General features: G+C 39.4%; 1 protein-coding gene across 1 annotated transcript; it reads right to left on the bottom strand.

Annotated features, from left to right (window-relative positions):
- Positions 1-15319: 15319 nt before the first annotated feature.
- LOC132314407 (uncharacterized) lies at positions 15320-15697 on the bottom strand. The gene has a single exon (XM_059813278.1). The coding sequence runs from the start codon at positions 15695-15697 to the stop codon at positions 15320-15322; it is 378 nt and encodes a 125-aa protein (XP_059669261.1).
- Positions 15698-18001: the final 2304 nt, after the last annotated feature.

Raw genomic sequence — 18001 nt, 5'->3', positions numbered from 1 at the left:
ATGAATTAGCTACTCATGATGACACAAGATATCATCTGTGTTGTTGTGGTCATCATCGCTATGGACCGCCAAAACTCCTTTTGGATCTTCTTCTTCAAAACCCTAAAAGCTGCCGTGAGAGAGAGATATGAGAGAGAAAAGAGATGGATTATCCCCCATATTAATGGTCTTGTGCCTCCTTTTATAGAAGAATTAACTTCTAATAAGGGTTGAACGGGCTTTTAGGTCTTTTAGGGTAATCTGGGCCCACGAGGAAACAAAGGAATATGATTTTTGGTCATTCCCACATGTATTTATGACTTTTAGGATGTCCAGGCTCGAGCATCAGAGTCCGAGGCTCGAGCATTAAGGTTCAGGTTCGAGCATCACCTGTCAGGCTCGAGCATCACCTATCAACAACTTTGTCCAACTTTACAACGCAATTTTGACCCATTTAGAGTGCGAAATTGGAGATGGCCATTAGAGATAAAAATGTTAAGCTTTGAGTTTTCTTTCCAGAGCCACTAAGTTTGTTTAATTTAGAGTTCCGAATCAAAAGTTATGGCCAAAATACTAAAATAGGTTCAGAGTTTTCAACCATGCTCGAGCCTGAAGTGTTGATGCTCGATCTTTTGATTCATGCTCGAGCATCAAAGCTGATGCTCGAGCTATGGGAGCAAAATTGTCCGGAACGTCTTTTTATTAATGGTGCTCGATCCTCTCTTCATGGTGCTCGATCCCATAGTGTTAGGCTTGAGCTTTAGGTGTTAGTGCTCGATCCTTGAGTTAAGGCACGAGGTCTGGGAGCTTGGATCAATTTCGACGCATCAAGTGCTCGAGCTTTTAGGCAAAGGCTTGAGCACCCTTGGTTAATGCTCGAGCACCCTATGGTAATGCTCGAGCATCAAGGTACAATGCTCGAGCATCAAGCCTGAGGCTCGAGCTTCAGATTCTAAATTCCTCTAAACTTTACCATTTTGACTCTTGGCTTACTTTGGATGACCGGCAATGACGCTATAAACTTCATTATCATTCTTTTCATTATAAAAGCTCGATTTTAACTGCTTCTTTGGGAAAGTACCTAAAAACACGAAATACACAGAAATCAGTCCAATAATGGATAGAAATATCACTTTAGGTCTTAACATACGTATATTTAGGGGCTCGAATATGCAATATTCAACTCTCATCACTATCGTAGGTACATTCAGGATATCTTGAAGATAGCGGGACCACTCAGCTATCAGACTAAGAAAAGGGTACAGTTCGTATGGGATGAACATTGTCAGAAAGCTTTTGATGAGCAAAAGAGCAAGTTGACTTCTGCACTGGTTCTATCTACTCCACAGAGCGGGATAGAGTACTTTGTCTACATATATACTTCTTTGCAACGTTTTGGGTATGTTTTGATATAGGAGGAACTACCAATTTCGTATGGATCTCGTAAACTTAAGTCTAATGAGCTTAATTATCCAACACATGATTTGGAGTTGGTAGCTGTAGTCTTTGCCTCACACATTTAGAGGCATTATCTGTTGGGAGAGTCTTTCAGATTATTTAGTGATCACAAGAGTCTGCAGTATTTGTTCACTCAGCGGGAGCTGAATATGAGACAGCGTTGATGGTTAGAGTTTGTGAAAGACTATCATTTCTTTATACAGTACCATCCAGGGAAAATGAATGTGGTGGTAAATGCACTTAGTCGTCGACCCTATGCTAGCCTTTTCGCACTATTCACCACTGAATGGAATGCTTTGAAGACAATTGATGAGTTTTCTGATGTTTTTATGGCATGCAAGGTAGTTACACCCTCTATCATCCACAAGGTACTCCGGGCATAACTCACAGATCAGTAGTGTATTGATAAAGTTGCAGAAATAGTTTCTGGAGAGGTTCCATTTTATCATGTGGGGATAGATGGAGGCTCGAGGTGCAAAGGGCATTTAGTAGTACCTTCTGCTGATGATCTGAGGAAGGATTTGATAACTGAGACTCACCATTTTGGGTTTTTTGTTCATCCAGGAGGAGACAAGATGTATCAGGACATGAAACGGTAATTTTGGTGGGTATGTATGAAGAAGGACATTGCTATCTTTGTCTCTAAATGTAGCACTTACCAAAATAGTCAAAATCGATCACCAAAGGCCACCAGCTTCTCTACAGTCACTACCTATACAGGAGTGGAAGTGGGAGAGCATTTCTATAGATTTTGTGGAGGGATTGCCTAATTAGTTTAAGAATCACAATTCCACTTGGGTCATCATTGATAGGTTGACCAAATCAGCTCATTTTTTTGCCTATTCACATTGATTACACTTCGGAATAGTTGGCGTGACTTTATATTACAGAGATTGTGAAGTTACATGTCATACCATTATTTATTATATCGGATAGGGATTCGAACTTTGTGTCAGAATTCTGGAAGAGTTTTCAGTAGGTTTTGGGTATAGAGTTGCATCTTAGCACTGCTTATCATCCATAAACTAATGGACAGACTGAGAGGGTTAATCAGATCATGGAGGATATGCTTTATTCTTGTGTTCTTGACTTTAAGGGCCACTGGGAGGATTATTTGCCACTTGTGGATTTTGCGTATAATAATAGCTTCCAGAAGACTATCGGTATGGCACTGTTTGAGGCATTATATGGTCGACCATGTCGATCTCTTATTTGTTGGATGGAGGTTGGAAAGAGCAGATATTTGGGACCTGAATTCATTAAGAATACCTCTGAGAAGATCACTCTTATCAAGGATTGTATGCGCACTGCCTAAGGTAGGCAGAAGAGTTATGTAGATCGTCATACTCGTACTTTGGATTTTCAAGTGGGAGATCAGGTTCTACTCAAAGTGTCTCCTATGAAGGGAGTAATGCGCTTTGGGAATAAAGGAAAGTTGTCACCACGTTTTGTGGGTCCTTTTATGATTACGGATTTAATTGGAGCAATGGCTTATCGCTTTACACTTTCGGACAATTTAGATCGTGTTCATAATGTGTTTCATGTTTCCATGTTACGGAAATTTTTGCGAGATAAGGATCGTTATCAGCATATTGATGTTGGTGAGATTGCATTGCAGCCAGATGCAACATATGTAGAATTGCCGTGTCGTATTGTTGACCGCTGAGATCAAATTCTTCGCCATAAGGTTATACCGTTAGTGCGTGTCCAGTGAAGTCACCACAATGAGGCTGAGTCCACGTGGGAACGAGCGGATGTCATTCGCTCACACTTTCCAAAAATAATGGAAGAAGGTAAGGGCGAATTCTGAGGACGAAATTCTTTTTGTTAGGGGGGAAGAATGTAATATCCCTAATTTTAAAAGGATAGTTTCGGTATTTATTTAATTATTTTATTTGCATTTTAGATTATTTAACTGATTTAATTGATTATTTGTTTATGTGTTTATATGTGTTGTGGAGTGTTTAATTATTTAGTATAAATTCTTTAGTTAATTGCATTTTTATTTTTATTTTTTATTAGTGTATGGATGGGCTGATATATATATATATATATATATATATGTGTGTGTGTGTGTGTGTGTGTGTGTGTGTGTGTGTATATGAGGTATATATACAAGGTACTGTTAAGGTAAAGAAAGTTACCTTTACTTTTATTGTTTAACTTTTGTTTTTTTTTTTTTTTTTTGTATGATTTAGTTATTATATTAATAGCTTTAGATAACTTTTAGATAACTAATGTGTAGGTTGTTTAATTGTTTAATTGTTTTGTGGTTAGTGTGGGTCTGTTAGTACGGGTTAGGTGAGAAATAGGTTAGGTCTGATAAATGAGTTTGGGGAAAACAACGAAACAAAGAGGAAAAATACGAACATTGAGGGCGGCGCGAGAAGAAAGAGAGAAAAAGAAAAGGAAAAAAGAAATGAGAAAGAAGGAAGATAAAGAGGAAGAAGGAGGTTAGGATTTTTAATCAAACAAATCCTTAAGGTAAGTTCTATTTCTTCTCTTTCCCTTTGATTCATAATCTATACATACTAGATTAGTTCCAGGAATTTAATTAAATAAATTGGATATAATTGAATGAATAAAAATATGCAATTAATGTTCATGTGATTATAATTGGGTTTGTGTTGATTTTCTCATGTTTATAAAATCTGAAATTACTGTTCGTGTGATTATAATTGGGTTTGTGTTGATTTTCCCATGTTTATAAAATCTGAAATTACTGTTCGTGTGATTATAATTGGGTTTGTGATGATTTTCTCATGTTTATAAAATCTGAAATTACTGTTCATGTGTTTGAATTAAATATTGTTAAAACTAATCTGATTAATTGTGGGATAATAAACTGATGTGTGTGGTTTTGATTAATGGATCTGTATTAAATATTTTATTGATTTGAATAAATTCATTATGGACTGGAGTGCATGATTTAAAATACACATGCTTAGTATGAAATTTAATCTATTAAAAAAGATTAAATTAATGGTTGAATATGGTAGGATTAAATTATTATTATTATTATTATTCTTATTATTTTCTTTTCTTCTTCAATTGTTTAGACTTAAATGAATTTAATCAGATTATGGATGGGTACAAATTTAATTGAGATACGTGTTAATTTCTTATGATGAAAATTAAATGCATGTTATTTAGAATTGTTATTTTTGCTCAAATTAAATGCAAATGATGTATAACGTGATTTATATCATGTTTATTTGGATGATTAAATGTTGATGTACTATTTGCACCATCTTTGGGATTTGAAACGTTTATTTGGTTATATTGTGGATAAATACACCATTATGGGATGGGGGCATATTAGAAACGGATTAACTTATGAGTTAAGTCCTATCTATTCAAATTTATAAGGGAACGGATTAATCGACGAGTTAAGTCCTACTTATATTCGTGTTTGGTTAACAAAATAGTTGGGTGACATACTTGGTTTATTTTTATGTTTTGGGTAGGATGGATTTATATATGTATAGGTATATGCCATAATATGAGCTTGAATCTCAGGATCGATGGTTAGGGAGTGTATATACAATGGGATGCATAACTGGATTATGATGCTTAGTGGTGTACATTGTTAAGTCTAAGCATTCATGCCCACTTCATGTGCGTTTTTGCATGTTGATTACTAGTCAGGTTGAGACCGTCTTGTAGTCCAATGAGAGTCCTTTAGTGTGTGTATATATATATATATATATATATATATATATATATATATATATATACGGACTACGTAGCTATTGTTGAGTTGATTAGGATGTATATGTTTATCGGGTCTCTATTTGGACTGTAGTAAAGTATAACTTGTTCGTGGATCTGACCCACTATTATTTTTCAGGTATTCGTCAATTTTAAACTTAGAGGTTGTTCGTGCTGAGTAGAGACAGTCATTCACTATTCCAAGTCTACGTAGGATTCTCCTTTATGTTTTAGTTATTGGATTTATTTCATTTCAGTTATTTCAGTTTGGATTTGAGTAGGGGTCCACACGATGGATTATTGAGTTGTAATAGTATCAGATGATTGAATAAGTTATTATGGAGGATTATTTATTTATTAAATTTGAGGATTTATTATTTAGTTCCATTCAGCATATTATTTATTTATTTATTTATTATTCTTTTTGTATTCAAATGCTTATTTAAATATTAATTGTTTGATATCCTTCGGTTCTGTGCTCGAACTTGATCATCCGTGGCTCTAGAATCAAGGGGTATTACAAGAAGTATCAGCCTTAGGTTAATGTGTTTACACATGCCTCAATAATTAGGTTAACACTTTCTTACATATTTTATTACTATCGTTTTACATCTTAATTTACATTATTGAGTTAATATTAATATTATATTGCTGAATTATTTATCTTGTTAAATTTTTGTTCATATTATTGTATTCATTTTATTGAAAGAAGCAAAAGTGTTATTAATGTATTATTCAAAGTTATTCAGTAATGGATTATTATTATTTTATTTCATTGTGTAATGCTGAGTTGATTTATTGTATTTGTGTTATTTTATGAAATATGTGGAATGGATCACAACAAGTTCGCAGTCGCGATATTGGTGTAATAGATTTGAGTGAATATCGGTATAAACCGATCGAACCGATCGGTTCATGAAAATGTGTAACAGAATCAAACCTTTAAAAAAGGGTTATGAAACAGACGATACGTCGCGTATCGACTTCACCTTTTCATTTTTATAGGCCAAAAAAGCATCAAATTTGAAAAGTCAATGTATTATCTATTTTTAATATTATTAATTTTATTTTCTTCATAGTTCGCAGTCTCGGTGTCGGTCACGGTATCGATCGCGGTCGCGATGTAATGAATTTCGGAGAATATCGATATAAACCAGTCGGATCATGAAAGTGTATAACGATATCAGATTCTTAAAAAATGAGTTATGTTCGGATCAATACATTGCATATCAGCTCATTCAGCAAACCATGACTTTTTTACATTGAATCTATAAAAAATAAACCATCACATCATTGTCACTCACAAAAAGTAAATTTAATAATTTATTTACTACAAATATAATAAAAATAATAAAAATATTTCTCATAAAATATTAATTTATTAAAAAAATACTTATTTTGGGATACAATATTTGTAATCCGTTCCAAATAATAAATCAAATGCAACCCGTGAATACCGTGGAATTTTCAACTGAGAGAGAGAGAGAGAGAGAGAGAAGAAAGGCGCGGGCTGCTCCCAACCTTTCCTTAGCCACGGATAGAGAGCAGAAAAAGAAAGGCGTGGGCTGCTCCCAACCTTCCTTAGCCACGGATTCTCTCTCTCTCTCTCTCTCTCTCTCTCTCAAGTGTACTAAGAGAGGAAAAAAGGAAGAAAAAATAGTTATTTAGGTGTCGGGACACAAATTAAAGCAAAGAAATGATAAACATTAGCAAAACAAATCCAGGGACTTAACATTAGACATAAGTTTACTAGTTCTAAATCACAGATATAAGTTTACTAGCTTAAACAAATCCCAAATAGAAATTACAAACACCAACAGAAAAACCATTGTCCCAGTTGCAGCCTTTCAAGCCATTCCCACCTATTCTCATCACTAAGTTTAACAAATACTCTACTCCAGAGCAGATTGATAAGCGCCGAATATTGCATATTTAAGCGCTCTTAGCTGCATTAGTTAAATCCATTATTTGATTATTCTTTATAAATTATCTTTATTTGCATGCTTTTATTCATTTTTAGGTTCATTGGCCAAAAAGGAGCAAAAATGGTGTTTTATTCAATCTTTGAATAGCAATGTGCTCAAGGCTAAGTTCTGGCAGCAGCAGAATCTGACTTTGCTCGCCATTTTTGACTGATCAAACTCAAGAATTGGACTTCCATTTAAACATGACATATTTAGAGCTTCGATTTAACTTTTAAAATCTTCAAACGGTTTATCATTTGGAGTTCGGAGCAGAAAGTTATGGCTGTTCTACCAAAGTTGTGCAAAGCAGGTCAAGAGGAAGGAGCTCACTGGACTAACTTCGAGCGCTCAAAGTGCTTAGTTCGAGCGCTCGAACTCCGGGCAGATTCCTCTCCGGGAACCATCACTTCAGCCCACTTGCACCTTGTTTCTCTCATCTCTGATTTCCATCTTTATGGGTTGGTTAGAGATGTCTTTTGGTGGTTTTCTGTGCCTTGTTTGGTGGAGAGAGATGTCTACACAAAGGGGGGGGGGGGGGGAACCACACAAACAAGATATATCTCATCTTTACAAGATTTTTGGAGAGAGAAAGAGGAGAAAAAGATAGAGTTCTTGAAGCCAAAGGAAGGGAGCTCGAAAATGGAGGTTGCAACCAAGCTTCTTCCTTCTTCTAAAGCTTCCATGGGTAACTAAACCTCTATCTAGGGAGGTGATGAAGCCCCTCCCTTGTAAGCATGTCCTAGTATAGTTCTATTTTAGGGATTGCAATGTATAATCTTTGGTCTTTTCATGGTCTAGAGCATCTTGCCTCTTGTAATGGATCTTCATGTATTTAAATGATTAATGTTGAGTCACTTATCTATCTTTGATGGTTTATTCTTTTAATCATGTTACTTGCACTCTCATAGTGACAATGGTAGTGAGATCATGAAATGGTTTAATGGCATGTTGATAAAGACTTTGATCGATCATTGCTTAGGTGAAACCTTTGATGATTTATACTTATTTCTTACCTTCATGTGCTTCATAATTTTATCTAGGGCTTGATAGTCTTTCATTCAAGTAAATGTGGTTAAGCTACACCTTAGTTAGGTAGTCTAAACATGTTCACCTTTGATGGATCATGCTTGCTTGAGATTTAATGAACTTCTTGAGGATATTATAGCAACCAAGTGTGCTATGTATCATGACCATATATATATATTATTTTTCCCCAATTTAGCTCTAATCTAGCATGTGTATAGGGATGGAGGCGGATTCACTTCCCTAGTCCTCTTTACTTGTATTTTATCTCCCTTAAACTCTTGCAAACTTTTACTTTATGCACTTTAATTTCATAGCTTAAGTGACAACCAACAAATCCTCTATGAACACCTCATCATTCTAAAAAGACTCTAGACACTTAGGTTGCCATAGATTAGCGCAGTCCCAGTGGTTCGACTTACCCGACCAATAGCCCTATTTTACAATGATTCGTGCTATTGCGAAGGTTGATTTATAATTATAATCGATTCAACCGACCAATTTTTAGCGCCGTTGCCGGGGACTGCAAACGGTTTAGCAACCGAAGTTCTAGGGATAATTTTAGTTTGATTGTTAATATTGTGTTTTGTGAATACTTCCTTGTGTGGTTTTGACAACTCTGTTGTTATAAGTGTGTGAGATTCTAGGAACTCGGGGCTCACTGAGGGAACGCTAGCAAATTTGTAAGTCTAGGGGACTCCAGGTAAGTTTCTTGACCTTCTAGTTTCAAATTTGTAATATATTGTGCATGTGTTAACCTTAGTGATAATTTAGTTTTAAAGCCTTGGTTGAGGCTCTTATCTTGTTTAAATTTCATGTACAAGCATCGGTCCTTGTCATGGCCATTTAAATTCTATCTTGATAATTGAGGAGAATGGGAACATCGTATATGGAGTTGGGAATGATGAATAGTAGCATTGATAGCATTATATATTGTTGATGTTTGGCCGTAGATCGCTCTCCCTACCAACTCTTGACTCGCCAGTTGACATAAATTCACTTGAAAGAACGCTTAGACGAAACCTTAGGGAATCTTCTAGCGTAAGAGAGCTTGAAACTGACTTTAACACAGTGGCTGAAAATGTAGGAGATGTTAGAAATGAGGGAATTAGGGCCGAAATTCCAAATGAAGAGCCAATGACTCTCAGGGACCATTTCATCCCTACTACATATGCTTCACCTTCATGCATAGTGATACCAAACATTGATGCGGCTCAATATGAGATCAAATCAAGTACCATTCAAATGCTTCTATCTTTCCATGGCCTTGATAATGAAGATCCGTATAAGCATCTTGATGAATTCCTTGAAATTTGTTCGACCATCCGGTTGAGAGGTTTCCCTGAGAATGCACTCCATCTGCATCTTTTCCCATTTTCTTTAAAAGATAGGACAAAGTATTGGTTAAACTCACTCATTCCAAATTCTATCACTTCTTGGGCTCAATTACAGCAAGAATTCCTTAAGAAGTATTATCCGGTGAGTAAAACCAACCAAATAAGGCGTTCCAATCTTAGCTTTTCTCAAACGGATGGAGAACAACTCTACGAGACTTGGGAAAGGCTACAAGACCTTCTTAGAAAATGTTCGCATCATTTGATTCCAAAATGGCAATTAGTGCAAGTTTTCTATGCTGGCTTAACCGAACCCCATAGATTCATGGTTGACTCTTCTTGTGGCGGGATGTTCATGTCCAAGAATGCAGATGAGGCTTGGACCCTACTAGAGAATTTAAGCCAAAATTCACTTCAACATAATTCTTGTAGGGCTCCGACCTCAACCAATGCAAAGAACACCAACCCGTGTCAACTAAAATCAATAAGGGAGGAATCATCCCAAGTGGATGCCATAGCTCATAAATTCTATCAATTAATGGCACCACATCTCTCTCTTTCATTATCTCAAAATTCGGCAAGTTCGGTATGCACATCATGTACTAGTCCATTCCATCTCACGGAAGATTGCCCCACACCGGAGCAATATTCCAATCCAAATGAAGAGCAAGCTAATGCCATGTTCTCAAGATCCGGGAATAATCCCTATTCCAATACCTACAATCCGGGATGGCAAGATCACCCTAATTTTTCGTGGCGACAACAAGCCCCACAAAATTTCCAATTCCAAAATCAAGGGCATTAAAATCAGCCCCCTCCTCAATTTCAAAATAGGCAATTTCCAGCCTCCTCAAGCTACCATCCTCCGTATAATCCAAATGTCTCTAATCAACCTCCGGTCTACCCAACTGATGAAATTATGGCTGCAAACAAGCAAATGATGGAGTCATTAAACAAGCAAATCATGGACTCCAACAAGCAACTCTTAACATCTTTGCAACCTACTCTTCAAATGGTTCACTCTCATACTCAATCCATAGCTAAGCTCGAAAATCAAGTGGGCCAAATAGCTAACTCTATGAACCAATTGCTTCAAAAGGACAAGGGTAAGCTTCCCGCTCAACCATTTAAAAATCCTAAAGGGATGCATGCCATTGATGAAACCCTTCCATCGAGTGGGCCGAGTCATGAGCATGTTCAAGCGATTACCACCCTTAAGAGTGGTAGAGTGGTTGACAACAAGGTTGATGGAGACAAAAATGGAAAAGAACCTCCTTTGAGAAATCCAAATTCAAGCTCTTCCAATCAAATTCTAAGCTCTTCTTATCCAAATACCATTCACGGAAATCCCACACATGTTAACCCAAATGTGGAAACTACTTATGAGCCAAAAGCTCTGTTTCCGCAACGTCTTCAAGAGTCAACACACATTGGGAACAAGAATTGTAAAATTCAAGACATGTGGGAAGTTTTCAAGCAAGTGAAGATCAACTTGCCCCTCTTGGATGCTATCAAGCAAATTCCTCCCTATGCGAAATTTCTCAAAGACTTGTGCACTCAAAAGCGCACTTCTAAAAGTCATTTGCCAACGAAAGTGAGGTTGACTAAAAATGTTAGTGCTATCATTCAGCACAGCACTCCTCCAAAGTATAAGGATCCGGGTGCCCCCACAATCTCTTGTGTCATTGGTGACAACAAAATCGAGAGGGCCCTCCTTGACTTAGGAGCTAGTGTGAATTTAATTCCATACTCAGTTTACTTACAGCTTGGCCTGGGAGATTTAAAGCCGACTTCCGTGGTTTTGCAACTTGCCGATAGATCGGTCAAGCATCCACGAGGCATTCTTGAGGATGTTATCATCCAAGTGGACAAATTCTACTTCCCGGTAGACTTTGTGGTTCTTAACACGGAACCGGTCCACGATCCAAAAAAGCGTATTCCAGTGATCCTTGGTAGGCCATTCTTAGCTACGGCTAATGCATCAATTAATTACCGAACCAGGGTGATGGACATTGCTTTTGGAAACATGCAAGTCAAACTCTATATCTTTCATGCAACTCAACATCCTTCCAATGAGGATGATTGTTTTCTTGTTGATGTCATTGATGAAGTGGTTGAAGAATCTCTCCCCTTCATTCTAAGCATGGACCCCCTTGAGACTTGCATGTCTCATTTCGACTTCTTAAACTTTGATATTGACCAATCCATCCAAGAAGTTAATTCTCTGCTTGATGTCGACGCTATCATGGATTTTCCCCCTTGAAAAATTCCAAGAGAGCCGCTTCCTCAGCTTTCCACTACTCCTCCGATTCCGTCTTTGAAATCTCCAGCGCTACTTGAGCTTAAGCCGCTCCCAGCCTATCTCAAGTATGTATTCCTTGGTTCAAATCAAACTCTCCCGGTCATCATTGCATCGGATCTTCTAAAGGACCAAGAAACTAACCTTTTAGCGGTGTTACAAGAGTACAAAGAAGCTATTGGTTGGGCAGTGGCTGACTTGAAGGGAATTAACCCCTCCATCTGTATGCACCGCATTCATATAGAGGATGACGCAAAGCCTACTAGAGAGGTTCAGCGCCGGTTAAATCCTAACATGAAGGAAGTGGTAATGAAGGAAGTAATAAAATTGTTAGATGCGGGAATCATCTACCCCATCTCTGATAGCAAGTGAGTAAGCCCCACACAAGTTGTTCCCAAGAAATCCGGTCTCACCGTTGTTGAAAATTCAGCGGGTGAGCTCATGCCACAACGAACCGCCACCAGGTGGCGTGTGTGTATTGATTACCGAAAGCTCAACTCGTCAACTAGGAAAGATCATTTTCCATTACCATTTATTGATCAAATCCTAGAAAGGCTAGCCGGCCAAAGTTACTATTATTTTCTCGACGGTTATTCCGGCTATAACCAAGTGGCAATCGCCCCTCAAGATCATGAGAAAACAACATTCACATGTCCCTTTGGAACTTTTGCATATCGACGCATGCCTTTTGGGCTATGCAATGCTCCTGCAACATTTCAAAGATGTATGATGTCCATATTTTCCGATATGGTTGAAAAATTCTTGGAAGTTTTCATGGACCATTTTTCTGTCTTTGGCTCATCCTTTTATTCTTGTCTCAACAACTTATCTCTTGTACTCCAAAGATGTAAGGAGACAAATCTAATTCTAAGCTAGGAGAAAAGCCATTTCATAGTCCAAGAAGGCATTGTTCTAGGTTACGTCATCTCTAAACGGGGAATCGAGGTAGACAAGGCAAAAGTTGAGTTAATTTCTAATCTTCCTCCTCCGAATTCCGTCCATCAAATCCGTTCTTTTCTTGGCCATGCTGATTTTTATCGCCGCTTCATCAAAGACTTTAGCAAAGTCTCACGGCCCTTGTGCAATCTCTTAGCCAAGGATGTTCCATTCGATTTTGATGAAGCTTGTATGGAAGCTTTCTTTAAACTTCGCACTCTCCTCTCATCTGCCCTAATAATGAAACCGCCTAATTGGTCTCTTCCTTTTGAGATCATGTGTGATGCATCCGACTATGCATTAGGCGCGGTTTTGGGCCAACGTATGGACAAGCTCCCATACGTCATTTATTACGCTAGTCGAACTCTTTCTGATGCTCAATTAAATTACACAACTACTGAAAAAGAGTTGCTAGCTGTAGTTTATGCCTTGGAAAAATTCCGCTCCTATCTTCTAGGTTCCAAGGTCATAGTTTTCTCGGATCATGCCGCCCTTCGGCATTTGCTATCAAAAAAAGAGACCAAACCCCGCTTGATTCGATGGATACTCTTACTTCAAGAGTTTGACATTGAAATTCGGGATAAAAAAGGGGCAGACAATGTTGTCGCCGATCATCTCTCTCGCTTACTGATTGAAAAATCGTCCGATTTCGCTGTTGTCCGTGATTCTTTTCCGGATGAGCAACTCTTCCAGATTTCCTATGCAAATCTTCCATGGTTTGCGGATATTGTTAACTACCTTGCGGTAGGTAAAATTCCAACTCATTGGTCCAAACAAGAGAAGGACTGGTTCTTTTCCCAAGTCAAGCATTTCTTTTGGGAAGATCCGGAGCTATTCAAATACTGCCCGGACCAGATCATCCGGCGATGTATTCCCGAAGTTAAGACTATAAGCATTCTCAATTTCTCTCATACTCTTGCTTGTGGAGGCTATTTTAGTGCCAAAAAGACCGCTCACAAAGTTCTTCAAAGCGGATTCTATTAGCCCTCCTTGTTCCGAGATGCATATAATTTCTGTAAATCATGTGAAAGATGCCGAAGGCTCGGATCCATGTCCCAAAGAAACATGATGCCCCTCAATTCCATATTAATAATTGAAAATTTTGATGTGTGGGGAATCGACTTCATGGGACCATTTCCATCTTCTTATGGCTACGAGTACATCCTTGTAGCGGTGGATTATATTTCCAAATGGGTGGAAGTCGCAGCCACCAGAACCAGTGATCATAAAGTTGTGATCGAGTTCATTCAATCTAACATCTTTAGTCGTTTTGGTACGCCCCGACCAATCATCAGCGATGGCGGATCACATTTCAGAAATCGCTATCTTAAATCCGTCCTTTCTAAGTATTTTTTCATCCATAAGGTTGCTACACCTTACCATCCTCAAACGAGTAGTCAAGTAGAGGTGTCTAACCGGCAGATAAAGCACATTTTGGAAAAAAACGGTTCGACCAGACCGCAAAGATTGGTCACTAAGACTAGACGATGCAATTTGGGCTTACCGGACGGCTTATAAGACACCCATTGGCATGTCGCCATATCGACTTATCTTTGGTAAAGCGTGTCATCTTCCAGTAGAATTACAGCACCGTGCTTTTTGGGCCATAAAAAGGCTAAATTTTGATCTCAAACAGGCCGACTTTAATCGTGATTTGCAACTGAATGAACTTAAGGAAATCCGAAATGACGCATACGAAAATGCCAAAATCTATAAGGTAAAGACTAAAGCTTTTCATGACAAGCACATTGTTAGCAAGTCTTTCACCCCGGGACAAAAGGTTTGGCTTTTCAATTCCCGCTTGAAACTCTTTCCCGGTAAACTCCGGTCAAGATGGGATGGTCCATACATCGTCACTACTGTCTTCCCTCATGGAGCAATCGAACTCCAAGATCCGGCAAGAGGATCGCTCTTTAAAGTTAATGGCCAACGGCTTAAGCCTTGTATTGACGGCATAGTCCCAACCTGAAAAATAGAGGAAGTCCTCTTGACAGACCCAATTTACGAGGATTGATGCCTGTTCTAGCTTCATCTAGCTATCGACTTTAAATTTAGCACAGCAAGAGAAGCACTTCTTTCTATTTCCAGGCTTCTCTACATTTTCATTGCCTGGGCTTTGAAATTTTCTGGGAAATTGCTAAGGAAAGCCAAAATTTAACCTTATCTGGAATTATCTTAAATTGTGTCCAACAATTCAAACTTTTCAGCTCCATCCGGCAATTTTATTGGATCGTTGGAATGCTTCACATGTGTATGACCTCTATTTTTTTTAATGCATTATTGGAAAATTTTCTCCAAATTCCATTCATGCATTGAAGAGATGTTGGCAAATTGGCAATTTCAGTCATTTCACCCAAGCTTTTCTCACTCGTCAAATTTCGAGCACTCAAAGTCCAAGCTTCGAGCACTTGAAACTTCCATTTTTCAGTTAAGAGCCTACTGTCTCAAGTTCGAGCACTCGAAGTGCACACTTCGAGCGTTCAAAAGTCCATCGAAGCTCACTGCCTCAACTTCGAACGCTCGAAGTGCACATTTCGAGTGCTCGAAACTCATTGCCTCAAGTTCGAGCGCTCGAAGGCCTAACTTCGAGCGCTCGAACCCCCCTTTCCCAGTTTTTAAATCTGATCTCTCTCTTTCCCGCGTCTTTCCAGCTCCTCAACCCACGACCTCCTCCCTCTATTTCCACCTTTTCTCTCTCCCATTACTTCTCTCCTACCTCCCCCACTCCCTCCATCACCCACAACCTCAACCTTTCCACCTTCCTCTCTTCCTCTATTAACTCCTACCCCCCCCCCACTCCCTCCATCACCCACAACCTCAACCTTTCTACCTTCCTCTCTTCCTCCATTAACTCCTACCCCCCCCCCACTCCCTCCATCACCCACAACCTCAACCTTTCCACCTTCCTCTCTTCCTCCATTAACTCCTACCCCCCCTCCCACTCCCTCCATCACCCACAACCTCAACCTTTCCACCTTCCTCTCTTCCTCCATTAACTCGTACCCACATCTCACTCCTCTCCTTCTTCTTCATCCATCCCTTTATATATGACCATCACCCCCACTATTCCTCCTCATTCCACCTGTGCCTTTCTCTACTCTTCTTCCAAGGTATGTCTCTTCCCTCTTTCTCTTCAATCTTTGTGTTTTTTTTTATTACATTTGAGGAGTATGGGCATCAAATCTTTGGAGTTTAATTGTGCTTGTTACTATGCTCTATCATAGAGAGCATTGTGTCTGAAATTTTTTGGGTTTCTTCATAGATTCCTCTCATTCTCACATCCTTTCTTTCTTTATGCATACCAGGTGCTCGCTGAAATTCCCCAACCAAGTTCGCCTCTCCACAGTCTCGTGCCGGCCCTTCCCGTCGTCTTAGACCCTCTGAGGATGTTCCCGTCGTTCCTTATGAATAGCCCCGAGCCCCTTAGCTCGATAAAGAGCTCAATTATGAGCTTCTCTTCCCACTCACGGGTATCTTTGACACTCTTCCCACCACTTCATGGGCTGTCGCGGAGCTAGTTAATTGGCGTCTTCAGCACATTTGCCAACCCGTTTCCAAGGTCACCTACCCCCGTGTGGTGCGGCTCTTCTTCCAGAATCTTAATTGCCCCGAAGAGCCGCCGGTCACTCTCACCACATCCATTGATGGCATTCCTTTTTCCTTCACTCTTGCGGACATGGTGGCAGTCTCTGGCTGTCCTCTGGAGTGCCCCGATGAGATTGTCAATCGTGAGAATCTCCCTTTATATGAGGAGCCGGATACTTTAACTGTGGAGCAGGTTGTCGCTGCCATTTGTAACGTGGATGACCCTCATCGCCCTCGGAGCTTTACCCTCAAATCCACCCTTCCGGACCGAGTTTGGCTCCTTGACTCCGTTCTCAAGCATAATGTTTACCCTTTGGCGCATAGCACCGAGCGCCGAGGCGTGATGTTACAAGCCTTGTATGCCACGGACCAAGGCAAATGGTTCTCTGTCCCAGAACTCATTTGGGACACATTTATGCGGTTTTGGGACGAGTGTATCAACGCACGGCAGCAGCGTCTTAAAAATCGGCCTTTGCCATTACCATTCTTTGTTATCAAGCTCTTGAAGTATAAAGGCTTCATAGTTCCTCCTCATGAACCAAGGGGCAAAAAGATTCAAACTTTTACTCTCCGCCGGTGGACCAATGTTCTAAGCCATTCTCGGAACCCTCGGCTCGCTGCTCCTCCTTTGCCCCACTCTCCATCTCCTCCTTTTTCTGAGGATGACCCCATGGCGGAGGACGCTGAAAGGGACGAGCCTCCTGTTGATCTTTCGCCCGACCAAGCCTTCTTTCGGGCTAGTCTTGCCCGTCTTCATGAGCAGATGGATCGTTTTGAGATTTCTTTAGCCGACTACACTCGGACTGTGCGTGAGGACTACTTCCGTGCTGAAGAAGACCGTCGCCTTACTGTCGACGACCACCGTGTTGCAGCGGAGGACCATCGCATGGCACAGGAGGACTAGCGTGAGACTCAATCCCTCCTCAATGCCATCCTCGCCCGTTTTCCCCCAGTCCCGTAGATAGTTGCCAGTGTTGGACTTTTTCATTTTGTTTCGTAATTGTGTATGTTTCCTTTCTGTTTTTCTTTTACTTTTCAACTTTAGGATTGTGCTATGCACAAGTTGCTCTGGTTCAACATGATTGACTCTCAGTTCTTTTTGTAATCATGTTTTTATGAATGAAAATTCTTTAGCATTTCTGTTATCTTCTTTTCCGAAATTTTCCGTCCATATTTTACTGTTTGTTACTATTTTTGTCGTTGTTCTGCTTTTTCTTCATGTCCCATTACAGGTGGCACATTTCAAGTTTGGGGGACGCATTTTACGCTTTTATATAGCTGGAAACCTTTGCCTTCGTCGCTCCACTAGGTATTTTTGTTCCATTTATCCCCTATGCCCTTTATTTTTCCATCTTTGTCTCCCACATTGAGGATAATGTGTCCTTCCAGTTTGGGGGTGCAACTTGCATTGTTGGTTCCATATTTTTGCTAAGTAATGACAGTATAATTTGAAACTTGGCGAAGATAAAGCATATGTTTAATACCGTGGATATATAAGCAGTTGTGAATTTTTGAAAATAAAGAAGAATGTGATTTTAAAATGATCGTGTGGATTCAAATTAGTTTGTATAAATGTCTCAATTAGATTCTCATTAGATTTTCCATTCTTTTATGCTTCACAATGCACAGATGCACATTGGAAACTTAACCGTGAGGCATGTAACTTGATTAATCGTGATCTTGACCTAGTCAATCTGAATTGATGAACTTAA

The sequence above is a fragment of the Cornus florida genome, unplaced genomic scaffold (genome assembly GCF_030987335.1).
Source record: "Cornus florida cultivar Cherokee Brave unplaced genomic scaffold, ASM3098733v1 CherokeeBrave_3.0.0_Hap2_Chr06, whole genome shotgun sequence".
Classification (NCBI taxonomy): Eukaryota; Viridiplantae; Streptophyta; class Magnoliopsida; order Cornales; family Cornaceae; genus Cornus; species Cornus florida.
The sequence above is the reverse complement of the archived record's forward strand: the minus strand, read 5'-3'. Positions and strand labels throughout refer to the sequence as shown.

Bases quoted from the DNA above. Each gene is read 5' to 3' on its own strand.
- LOC132314407 (XM_059813278.1), bottom strand. From the start codon at position 15,697: ATGGAGGAAGAGAGGAAGGTGGAAAGGTTGAGGTTGTGGGTGATGGAG.